At 46.4% G+C, this 12,843-nt stretch overlaps 1 protein-coding gene and 1 non-coding gene across 3 annotated transcripts in view; both read right to left on the bottom strand.

The window, feature by feature from the left end:
• CCDC93 (CCC complex scaffolding subunit CCDC93) overlaps positions 1-12,489 on the bottom strand; it is a 104,756-nt gene extending 92,267 nt beyond the window's left edge. The window contains exons 1-3 of one of the 2 annotated variants that reach the window (XM_075530272.1): positions 12,319-12,489; positions 6,544-6,657; positions 4,684-4,778 (exon numbers count right to left, since the gene is read on the bottom strand). In XM_075530272.1, coding sequence (XP_075386387.1) covers positions 4,684-4,778; positions 6,544-6,657; positions 12,319-12,360 — 251 coding nt within the window. In that variant the 5' untranslated portion in view covers positions 12,361-12,489. The remainder of the gene's footprint in view (positions 1-4,683; positions 4,779-6,543; positions 6,658-12,318) is intronic. The other variant, XM_075530271.1, reaches the window with a different exon arrangement.
• Positions 8,297-8,402, bottom strand: LOC142425094 (U6 spliceosomal RNA). The gene has a single exon (XR_012779469.1). It is a non-coding gene; the product is annotated as a U6 spliceosomal RNA (small nuclear RNA).
• Positions 12,490-12,843: the final 354 nt, after the last annotated feature.

The following is a 12,843-nucleotide window of genomic DNA, read 5'->3' as shown; positions in this document are numbered from 1 at the left end:
AGATGTAAAGACTTCAAAGGCTGCTGAGGTAAGCTTAAAAAAAAGGGGGAGGGGGCAAAAGGGGCATAAGGGAAAAGCTACGATATACAAACATTCCTGGGGTGAGGACCAGGTAATATGGCAGGGACCAAACCAAATACAGGGGTACACTTGGTAGACAACTAAAAGGGGGTGGGGAAAGGGAAAAAATAATAATAAAACAGAAAAGGGTAGCGGGAGCACAGGGCACTAACCCACCCAAGGGGAGGGTATTGTTTGTGTCTCTACAGGGAAAGAAGGACCAGACTTCAACCTGGTGCTCTAAGATGTGAATGCAAAATGCCGGCGTGGAGGAAGGAACCAGTGGAGAGTTCTGGGGGGTCGGCCCCAACCCCAACTACTAAGTGGACACCTGCACCTCCCTTCAGAAGAAAATTTATTTCAAAGGATGGCACTGAATCTACAGCTCCGGAAGAGGAGCATATCTGATCGGAACACGCGGGATCAGATGAAGAGGAAGGAGAGAGTGGAGCACATCATGGCCCACCAGGCCATGAGGTCGATGTTCCCAATTAGAGCAGCCAGTCCACATAGAGGACCACATGGCCGGTCCCACTGAGACATGACACCCTCACTGACCCAAGCCCTACAGGGGACAACACCAGACACAGTGTGGGAATAGTACCCGATCGGATCCCACCACACCGAGGGAAAACACTAAGGGGGTGCAACAGAACAGCAAGGGATTGTAGCGGTGTGGTGCCCAGGGAATGCTGAAGGTGGACCATGGGGCCAGGGCGTGGTGCCCCAACAGACTGGACTGGAAAACACTCCTAAAGGCCAACAAACAATCCTTGAACTAACTGCAAGCTTTTCTTTCTTGTTTTGTTTTTTGTCATTGGTTTGTTGTATATATTGTTTCTTGGTTTTTCTCTGTCTTGTTTTTGTGCATGTTATTATCTTCGCAGGTCTGTCTAAATAAGATAGGCTGGATGAATAATTGGAGGAGAAAATAATGGGACTGACATTTCGGCGGGGACATGGGAGAGGGGGAGGTGGGGGGGGGGAAGTAGTGGTGTTAATAAACCCAGGGACAAGAGAACAACAAGTGATCCAAATCAGTGGTGAGGAGGGTGTGGGAGGCCTGGTTGGGCATGATCAAGGGTAATGTAACTAAGAGGAATTGCTGAAACCCTGGTGGGGACTGAGCATGAGAGTGGGACAGGAGGGAAGTCAAAGGAAATAGAGGAAAGAGCTGGGAGAGAAAGGGCATTTATAGAGGTCTACTAGATAAAGACATGTACATATGCAAACATATTTATACATGAGGATGGGGAAATAGATCTATGTGCATATATTTATAGGTTCAGTAGTAAGGTAGATGGAAGTTGGGCCTCCACTCAAGTACTCCCTCAATGTAAGAATACTTTCTTCTATTAAACTGGCATTCTATCATGCTCACTTTCCCAACACAACCGCTGAAGACAAAGTGGGTGAACAACCAAATGTGGTGAAGAAAGTTGATGGTGCCCGGCTATCAAAAGATATAGCATCTGGGGCCTTAAAGGCTTGAAGGTAAACAAGCGGCCATCTGGCTCAAAAGCAATAAAGCCCAAATGGAAGAAGAGAGGGGACGAAGGGATCAGTTATCAGTCATCATCAGAACAAAAAATCTTACCATAGTGAATGAGGTGGGTAGTGCGGAATGGAGACCCAAAGCCCATCTGTAGGCAACTGGACATCCCCTTACAGAAGTGTTTCAGGGAGAAGATGAGCCAGTCAGGGTGTGATGTAGCAAAAATAAAACATATAACTTTCCTCTATTCCTAAATGTTTCCGTCCCCCTCACCCCCACCATTCACACATACTATCATGATCCCAATTCTGCCTTGCAAGTCTGGCTAGACCAGAGGAGGTACACTGGTACAGATAGGAACTGGAAACACAGGGAATCCAGGGCAGATAATTCCTTCAGGACCAGTGGTGTGAGTGGCAATACTGGGAGGGAGGAGGGAGGGTGGGTTGGAAAGTGGGAACCGATTTCAAGGATCTACATGTGACCTCCTCCCTGGGGGACAGACAACAGAAAAGTGGGTGAAGGAAGACGTGGGACAGAGAAAGATATGACAAAATAATAATTTATAAATTATCAAGGGTTTGTGGGGAGTGAGCGGGAAAAAAATGAGGAGCTGATGCCAGGGGCTTGGGTGGAGAGCTGCTGAGGGCAACGAATGCACAAAAGTGCTTGACACACGGATGTGTGCGCAGATTGTAGTAAGAGTTGTATGAACCCCTGATGAAATGATTTTTTAAGTGGATAAAAATACTCCGGTACATACACACATGGGAATACTACACATCCCTCGACAAGAGCAATGAAACCATGAAACTGCTGAAGACGTGGAGGGATCTGGAAGACGTTCTGCTGAGTGAAGTGAGTCGAGCACAAAAGGACAAACACGGTATGAGTCCACTGTAGTAGGTAGAAGCCGCAAAACGGGTACAAGATCAAGTTTACATGCCGTCCAGTTTTCTGGTAAACAGCTTCACCAGTGCCAATGAACCACACATCAACCATTCCTGGTTAAGTATAGTGTAGGTCACTTGGTCGGAGGGGGATGCTGTGCCAGGTGGATAGTGGGTCAGGTCTCCCAGAGAGGGAGACAGTCCTGTTAGGAGGATGAGGCTTACTGATGGGAGGGGCAACGTAAGGGTGGGGAGAGGAAATGGTCAAATTTGGGCTAACATAGTTACATGTCTGTTGTGGGGAGGGGAGGGGAGGGCGAGCTGACCTCCAGGTGGGGAGAGGAGAGACTGTGGAAGCCCTTGGGACCTTTAATGGAGTGCAGCATTGACGCAGGGGTTCTGGGGGTGTCCCAGGCACCAGGCCAGGGCCACAGAACACTGGGACACTGAATCCTGGATCTTCAGGGTGCCTGTCATACTCCAGACGCTGTATTGGTGAGACCCCAAATGGGAATTCTACTTGGTGAACTGGACTCTACCCAGACACACTTGTAGCCTGAGGCCTTAGCTGGAAAACACACAGCATCTGAGGTAGAAACAGACAGCTGTACCAAGAGCAGTGCACTCTTGGTTAGCGAACAGTCTCGGGACGTCAATGGCCTGGACGCTGTATTAAGATAGGTATTATACCAGCAATCCTGTGACGACCATTCTGTTATGCTCTGCTTATGCTCACTTATATTAGGGTCTATCTCAGGGATGCGTTGCCATTGGGGCTCTTGAAGCTGCGTTATTTGTTGCTTTATTTTTGCTAAATGAAGCCGAATGATGTTGAGCCTACAGGGAAAGAAACTGTAACAAGGGTTTGGGGGAAGGAGAATGGAGAGGGGTGGAGAAGATAAGGAGATGATGTCAAGAAATCCAGGAAGGAAAAGTATGATTTGGAGAACACTATGATACGGAAGCAATCGCACAAGTATGCTTGACATGATTGAATTACGGAATGATATGACATATGTAATGGGCTCTGAAGTTACAGTAAATTAAACAAACAAACAAACAAACAAACAAACACAGATCCCGGAATGACTTTTGGGCTTGCACTAAATCCTAGCTCCAACTTAAGAACAATCATTTCTTACATCAAGACCCTGTTCCATACTCCAGTTCATAAAATGACCACTGAAGAGAAGGGTCAAGGTGTGGTTATGAAAGCAGATTTTGCTCAGCTATCAATTGGACGAGTGCCTGGGGACTTAACGGCTTGTGTTTAAGTAAGCAGCCATCTAAGTGAGGGATTAATTAAGTACACATAAAAGAAGCACACAAAATTCAAGTACGGTGAGGAGAAAAGCATCGGAGCAAAAATGATAACCACCCAATCTGTGCAGGGCTAAGGGGGGCCGTGGGCGCCCCAAGCCCATCTGCAGAATAGCTCATCAGGCTGAGCCACTGGCAAATCAGCTCTAGCCATAGGCAAGAGTGTCGAACATTCTTAGTAACAAGTAGAGACCATTGTAATCTTGATTATTCTGGATCGACCTTGATACTTGGCCAGTTGAAGGGACCTGAATTCATTCTGAATATAAATATCTCTTACTGGTTCCATCACAGAAATGTCTTCCTGGGCTTTTTGAATGTTGTTGGGGGTCTGAAATCCTTCTTACACGTTATTTGTATTTTTGTCTGCATACTATTATGTTGTATCCTTACCGCCATAGTGCAATATTGGTTTTTGTTTTCTGTTGGGTCTCCCAGCTGTGAAGCACAGGAGTGGATGCATGAGGAGGATAACTGATACAGGGGGATATAGGGAATACAGGGGTGGGGGGCTAGATGATAGCGAGGGAATGGGGGTCCCGGGGGTTAAGAGTGAAGACAAGAGTGGGAGGAAGCACCAGAATGGATGTGATTGCATAACTCATCTTTGAGGCGATTTCGCCATGGGAGGGGGGAATGTGCAATTCTCCTTGATATGATTGAATGACTTAACTACGGAATTACAAGATATGTAAATTACTTGCCAGGTCAAAAAGAAAATGAGAAAAACCCTGAATATTAAATGACTCATATGCTACATGACCTTGGCTGCCCCAGCTTCAGTTTCATTAGCTGTAAACAAGGATGCCACCTACTACAAGGAAAATTAAAGTATCTAAATCATCCAGCACAACATCTGGCTCACAGTAACCTCCTTTTCCCCGTTCATCTTCCTCCGGGGCAAACCCTATCACTTACATTTTCTGACCTATTGTAGAGTTTTCTTGAAAGAGTAAATCAACGTCTACATCAAAGTTGCACGTGGTGATGCACCAAGTCATTCCTCCTACTACCTGCAAGACAGAAAGAATACAATTGTTTTCCCTTTGTATTTTCAGGAGTGGAAGGAGAAGGCAAATGAATTATAGTTCTTTCAGACTCTGCAAACATCCAAGATTATTTATCATTAAAGAATGAGCATGTGTTCACCTTGCCCCAGCAACTACAATTCACCTAAACCAGCGCTTCTCAACCTGTGGCCCGCGACCCCTTTGGGGGGTGGAATGACCCTCTCACCTGGGTCACCCATCCTTAACTGTAGCAAAATGACAGTTATGAAGTAGCAAAGAAACCAATTTTATGGTTGGGGGGGGGGTCGTCACTACAACTTGAGGAACTGAATTAAGGGGTCCCGGCAGTAGGAAGGTTGAGAACCACTGACTAAGCTAATGTTGTCCACTCAGATTTTCTGCAAAGATGAGCGTGTTCTATGTCCTCCCTTTCCAATGCAGGAGCTACTACTTACTCCATGAGGTACTCAGCCCCTGAGATGTGGCCGATGTGACTGTGGGACTTTTACTTAGTTTTAATTAGTCCAACTAGCTACCATATTGAATTGTACAGATAAAAACCGCCACTTTGTACCAATCTGTTTAGAAATAAGCACTGGTTCATTTTGTGTTTCCTCTGTGCCAGGGAGAAGGCTAAAGCACACAAGGAATGGGCGAGGAGGAAAGGAGACACCAGGAGGGCATTACTGGTGCAGACATATTATACTGGGCGAGGGATACCTGACCTTTAGCAGAAGATTAGGAAGTATGCATCATTCCCTTTTTACAGAAGATAACACAAGCTCAAGAAGCTAAGCATCTCGGCCAAAGCTATCCAGCTAGTAGTACAAAGGGAAGAACTATTCTAATTCAGCTCCGGCTGACTTAGAGCCTAAGTATATTAAGGAAATTCCGATGTTTTTCTTCTTTCCCTCCTCACATACACAAATGAAGGTGACCTGGTGGCAGAGTGATGAGCTCACTGCACAGAAGACCCGATGTGGTAGTCTGCTTCTGTAACAACTTACAGACTTTGGAAATCGAGGACCAGCTCTATTCTAATGTACAGGGTCACCCTGAGTCAGGGCCAATTTGATAGCAACGGATATACACTAAACACTGGATTCCCTAAGTCCGTAAAGACTGCGATTAAATGGACACGTCACATCTACATCCTCCTGACAGCGCAGGAGTAAGAACATCACTTCTCAGCTGAGAAGCGTCAGCCTAGTTTCAGGCAAAGAGCAGATTCCAGAGGAACAATGTGTCCTAGTGACCAAACGTGGTCAGCACAACTGCCATTTTGAATTTCATTACTTAATATTCGTATGTTTCCCCCCTCCCATCTAGTTAAGGGAGATGAGAATCCCTGCTGTCTGCAGCTCATGGGATTTCTGAGATGCAAATGAGGCTTAGCCTAAGACTCCATCTCAAACCACAATCTCTTTCAGACACAGCTTGTTATTAGAAAAAGCAACTAGGCTTGATTGTGACTTAGGCTCATGAGAGATGCTTAATAAAATACAGATTCCAGGGCTTAATGAATCAGTTAGGAAGAAAAGGGAGCATGGAAACAGATGAAAAATGATAAATGCTCTCTTTCCCTACATGAGAAAGAGAACCACTGTGTGAGCAGTGAAAAAGTGCCAGTGGAATATGCTCATGTCGGGTGCCCATGCTGTGTCTGGATTGTTTGAGGGGAATCCAGACACAAGCATGACCCAATCCAAATGGAGCTAATCATGCACTCCTCCCCCAGATTAGCCTAGGCATTAGAAGGGCTTCTTACCTTATCAAAAGGTGACAAACCTTTGATTCTTGCTCGGAAATACCCAGCCGCAACCAAGAGTTCCAGAATTTCAGTCAACTTGACATTTTGTTCTTCATCTTCTCGTGTCTCCACCTAAAAGGTAAAACGTTCAGTGGTCAAAACTACCTGTACACAAGGCATACCTCAATGTCACAACCTCAGTGTTGAAGACTGTGTCACCACACCAGATTCCCATGTCACACAGTGTCGTCCGAGTCAGACCTCTTAATGGTCAAGGAAGGGGGAGAAACAGATATAGGAACCCATACAGAAGATGAGAGCATATGACCCCCTACACACCCCACCCCCAGGTTCTCTAATCCATGGTTTGACAGGCCTGTGGGTTAAATTACAAGCTCTTCACAGACAAGCACAAGGTTTTCTGCGTGCCTTTGTGGCCATGCTGGTCCCAGATGTTACCAACAAAGGGGGCAGGGACAATGAAAAGAACTCATTGCCTCTTGGTATTTCCCTTTCTAACCTCAACGCAAACACCAGGGCTGGTCACTGTCCCATAATAGTTGGTGTTGTCAGGCACCATCGAGTCAGTTTGGACCCACAGTGACCCTGTGCACAACACAAGGAAACACTGCACGGCCCTTTGCCGTCTTCACAATTGTTCCTATGCCTGAGTTCATTGTTGCAGTCACGTCTTTTTCGCTGTTTCTCCACTTTACCATGCATGATGTCCTTCTCCAGGGACTAACCTCTCCTGAAAATCTGTTCAAAATACGTAAAATAAAGTCTTGCCATCCTTGCCTCCTCTAAGGAGGACTCTGGCTGTACTGCTTCTAAGAGAGATTTGTTTATCCTTTTAATCGTCTAGGGTACTTTCACTATGCTTCTCCAGCGTGACAATTCCAATGCATCGATTCTTCTTTAGTCTTCCTTATTCAATGTCCAACTTTCACATGCATACGAGGTGACTTAAAAAAACCAGGGCTTGGGTCAGGTACATCATAAACCTCAAAGTAACATCCTTGATTTTCAATACTCTAAAGAGGTCCGGTGTAGCAGATTTACCCTCTGCAAGGGATCTTTTGGTCTCTTGACGGCTGCTACCATCAGCACTGATTGTGGATCCAAGCAAGACAAAATCCTTGACAGCTTCAATCTTTTCTCCATTTATCAGGATGTTACCTATTGGTTGTTGCAGCAGTTACATAATCTCCTGTCAACTTGAGCAAAAGGGTGGAGTCTAGCCTGTCAATCAGGTCTAGTCAATGATTCCTCTGGGTGGACATGCTCTTCTGAGGATTCTAGAAACTCCTGTCTTCCTCCCTGGGAGGTGGAAACATGCTTGCTCTGCTTCACATTCCTGTTAACAAGTCACATGGAGCTATGCTAAAGGCAGCTAGAGCCCTGGTGCTGGAGAAGCCACATGGAGACCCATGCTAGCACTGAGATGCTTCCACTGCCACTGGATCCATAAGATTTTCCACCCACTGACTATGCGTCAGAATGTACCCACCGGCTTTAAGATGTTTACCTACTACTTAAATCCATTTAAATATCATGGTAATTTTGAATATACTTGTTTTCTTTAACTGTACTTTTCCTTTATTATAGAAGAAAAATCAGAAACTAAGACATCCTGATTGAAAGTCTTACTACTCCCTCACTCATGGATGCTTATTATGTCTTCTTTTATCAGTAAAAGATTAGCCCAGTAGGTTTGGGGCTAGCTAAACCTAAAGTCTTAAGAGACCAGCCCTTAACAGGCTCTTGGGAGATAAACTTTGAACCCTTTAATACTTTCGTGTCATCCTTGTGCAGGGGCCATGCTAATCTTCTCTGTATCGTTCCAATTTTAGAATATGTGCCGCTGAAGCGAGCACGAACCCTTTAATACTTTCACTGATAAGAATGTTTTTGTATACAAAGGAGCTTCAAAAAGCTCTTAGAAAAAATCGAAGGAATATTGTCATAAATTTTTTGGAACACCCCATCCCCTTTCCCCCCATCCCTCAGATCTTCTTGTTGTTAAGTGCTGTAGAACAGGTTTCGGTCAGCAATTTTCCATACACGGAATAAAACACTCTCAACTTTATCCATCATGTTGTCCTTATATCCTGCCGCAGAGTTTATACCAATAATTTGTTGGTGCCAAGAATTTATGGTCAATGCCTACTTGTCTGGTCTTCAGTGTGGGGGTCCGAGCACCCAAAGTCAGTCATGTAAGCACTGTGTGCCTATGACTGACCCTGGACACTCAGGTTTGAGTGAGCCTCTCTACTTGACAACAAGCACAGCTTCATACATCATTGCTGGGGGAATAACGTGCTGTCCAGCTGACTCCATTGGGAGAGGACAGAAAGAAGGCGGCGTTTGGTCTCTCCTTGACTCTGCCCTTTATGCTTCTGTCCTTTGCCGATTTTAATCTTTTGCTTTTGGGGGAAGGGAGAGGGGAATGACACAATGTAATAAACTGTAACCACGAGTATAGCATCTTTTCTGAGTTCCAAAAGGGTTTCTAGAGAATCACTGGGTCTTGGACACCCAATAGGACTATATATCTTCCATGTATCCTTTCTACTGTGGTGACTGCCTCTCAATCCTTCTTCCCTGTTAGTCTGTCTTCAGTTGTCACTTGATCTCTCCTTAGCTCATTCCAAGCAATCATCCTCAGTGTATCATAAATTCCAAATGTCTTGGTTTGACATCCAGTCATTTCCCCTCAAAACAATCCAGACACAAGCATGGGCACCCTACATGAGCATTTTCCATTGGCATTTTTTCACTGTGCATACAGGCCCCTTTCCCTTCCTCTTCTCTATCCAGAAAACACCTTTACACTCCAGCTCCTACCCAACGCCACTCCTGAAAATCAGGCTGAAATAGCCATGCCTTTTTGTCTATGCCATTCATACAAGTAAGTCTAAGTGACATGTCTGATGTCACCTACATGTCTGTCTTTCCAACTGAACTAGCTCCTGGTTCAGGAGAGAGCCCCTATATTTACACATCCATGTTTAGTCTTCTGCACCTAAAACAACTTTTAGTTCAAGAGAAATACTTGTAATAATGTACGTATTCAATTCATTACATAAAGTATCGAAGTCAACCATGTAATAACCCTGGATTTTCAATCATGGCATTGATAGTGGAATGCTAAGATTATTTTGAGATACAAACTGCCCAGGAGGAGCATACACATATTAACATACAGCTGAATCTATAATTATTAGTGACTGGTAATCTTTTGAGATAGAAGGGAGATGATGGTCATAAGCCATTGCTCCTTTTATTTTTCTCTCCTTCAAATGACACTACCTCAGCCTATCAAAGATTCAGAAAGTTAGCAAGCACTGTTCATTGAGGATGTGCACCTCTCTTATGCAAATTATCTGGGAAGGTTGAGAAATATCTTTAGATGGAGAAACAAAAAAAAAACAATTAAGAAAAGTCACAGTTAAAGACAGAAGAGGAAAACTGTACAATATTTCCTTCAAAATTCTTTGGGTGTAATACAGACTTGTAATTTATTCAATTGCTGCTTCACACAGAGAAATCTCTGGGAGGAGATGCTGATAATACCTCATGAAAGCATTATCCTCAACTCATCTAATAAGCACTCACAGGCTACCCACAGTAGCTATACTGCCCATACTTGTCCCCTCACCCCAAGAATGGGGAAGTTTACTTGTGATGTTTGAAAAAACTCGTTGGCACATGCCACTGTATGGAGTAAATTAATGTGATTTCAAATTCACTTCACAGATTAACTATGAAACAAAATGGGAATGGACTAGACAAACATACCTGGAATGAAAGAATAGCTTCTCCTCAAGTCATAAAAAACCACCAGACTAGTTAAAACACAAATTGCAAAAGAAATTCTGATAAAAACGAATGACGGTTTTATGCCCTACAGCATGAATACATCCTCAATTGCCCCACACTAGTTCCTGTAAACCGATATGCAAAACCATGTGTAATCTTCTTTCCATCCTTTACATATAGAGAGGGTTAATTTGAATTTAATGAATTAACTGGATTTTTGACAGCTTAATTACACAGGCTATGCACAATCATATGCCCTGGTCTTTGAACTTAATAATAATAACAATGTAATTATATCCATCCTGAAAGTCTCTCAGTTGCCAGACACCGTCTTACACACCCTGGCAGTGTAGTGGTTACGGATTGGAATTGGGCAGTAAACCAACAGGACAGCAGAGGGAAGCCACCAGTCACTCTTGAGGAGAAAGAGGCGGCTTTCTAGTCCTCTTACGAGTTGCCGTATCAGAAACTCATAGGGGCTGTTCTATGGTCACAATGAGTCAGAGTCGAATGGATGGCAATGAGCTTCTTAAAATTTTGAGTCTTAGGCAATGGGGAAAGTGACCCATCAGAAGCAGGCTCCTGGCAGTCAATGAAAGGTTAAACAAAAACCAAGACAGAAACAATTGCTTTTTATTTTAGAAAAAGTCTAGCACTGTGGAAAGCTGGACTGAAGAGAGTGGAGGTAGACCTGGGATACCGAATAGGAGTTTAAAGTAAAAAATCAGGCAAAAATGTGATAAGGGTGGGGGGGGGGGGAAGGAAGTGATAAAAAAGAGAGCTTCCAATCTGACAGTATAGATTCTACCCTTCAAAATCCTGGATCCCATCAAGTCAAGTAAGGTTTCATTTACTTAATGCAGGTGTCTGACATGACCTTTGTTAGGCTTTCTCAGCAAAATGGACTTGTCCTCTAGAACCACCAAGAGGCAGATCTTTTTCTGACGCTACCACCAGCTTCTGCACACTGAATGCATTGATATTTCGGTTCGTGGGCATTTGAGATGAATGAAATCTCTGGGATTAATGCTCAATTGCTCACCAAAAGAATGGGGGTTCCCTTCCACCCAGATGTACCTCAAAAGAATGGCCTGACAAATGATCTGACAAGCCAGTCACCGACACCCTAACGCGCACAGTTCCACTGTGACATGAAAGAGGCCATCGTGCAAAGGACTGATTCTACAACAATGACTTGAAGATCTGAAAGGAGCACGGAGAAGCGACTCCAGACACAATCAGATTGTGTGAAGGGACTACTTACCGTGTCAAGTAATCAAACAACCGTCAAAATGACTACTTGAGAACCTAAGGGCGGAGAATTGAGCTTGAGGTCTATTTTTTCTTAAAAATCTAGTAAAAGAGAGTCCTGAGTAAAGTAACTGAAAGAGGAGGCAGAGGCAACCAGGTAGTTGGTGATCTGTGCGGCGGAAAGGAAATGCGCTTTCCTTCATCCCAACCGGCAAACGCCTGGGAACACGTAATGAGAAACCCTAAGGAGAAGTCTGTCTGGGGTGGAGACATTCCCTCCCTCCGGACCGGCGGCGGGTCCAGATGGGGCCCCTGGGCTCCGAGAGGCGGAGCCACACGAGGTCGCCGCCCTTTGCCCGGCGGCGCCCAGGCCGTCCCGTGACCCGTGGGCGCAGCATCTTCGGGACTCGGGGGAGTCGGCTGGGGGGAAGACATCCCCGGGGAACCGTGAGGTGGGTGCCCCGCGCTCTCGGCTCCTGGGCCGGCGTCAGGGCACGCGCCGGCTGGGCAGGTCCTCTCCCCCGGGAGCCAGGAGTGGATGGGGTGAGTCCCCACCCACCAGCTGTCCCCGCCACCCAGCAGGGTGACAACCCTCGCCGCCAACCTGCAGACACACCTACGGAAGGGGGCGGGGCGCTTGCACACGCAGCGCGCCGGCCGAGTTCGGCCCCCTCCCCAGAGATGCCCGCTGGCGCGAGGGGTGCCGGCGCGGGTCCTTACCTCCGGGCGACTCTGGTCCTCCGGCGCCTTGGGGAGCCCCATGGTCCGGGGGGGCTGGCAGGCAGCGGGAGCGGGGCCCGGGGAGTCGGCCGAGGAGCTGCTACCGGGGCGGAGTGCAAAGCACCAACTTCCTCCGCCGCGACTGGGCCGGGGCGCCGCGGCCGGTGGCGCAGGCGCATGCGCATTGCGGCGCGGGAGCTCTGCGCCTGCGCGATGGCCCCGGGGGCGGGACTGCGCCCGGGCCGGACTCCGACGTGGTTCATCGCGGGGACGCCGAGCTTGAGGGTCTGCGGGAACTCGGCGTCCGCGGTCCTGGACTCGCTTCTCATTCTGGACCCTCTTTCTTTCCCTCCGGTCTCCTCCGTTCCGCGAGGAGGACATTTGGAAGCATCCAGCTTCCGTAGTCCGATGCGGAGCCCAGATGAGCTTGGGACTCCCAGAACCGGGCCGGTTCTAGCTCCGAGGCAGTTGTGTCCTCCGGTGGACACGCACAAGCGGACAGTGCCCCAGTGAAGATATTCTTCA

The sequence above is a fragment of the Tenrec ecaudatus genome, chromosome 13 (genome assembly GCF_050624435.1).
Source record: "Tenrec ecaudatus isolate mTenEca1 chromosome 13, mTenEca1.hap1, whole genome shotgun sequence".
Lineage (NCBI taxonomy): Eukaryota > Metazoa > Chordata > Mammalia > Afrosoricida > Tenrecidae > Tenrec > Tenrec ecaudatus.
The sequence above is the reverse complement of the archived record's forward strand: the minus strand, read 5'-3'. Positions and strand labels throughout refer to the sequence as shown.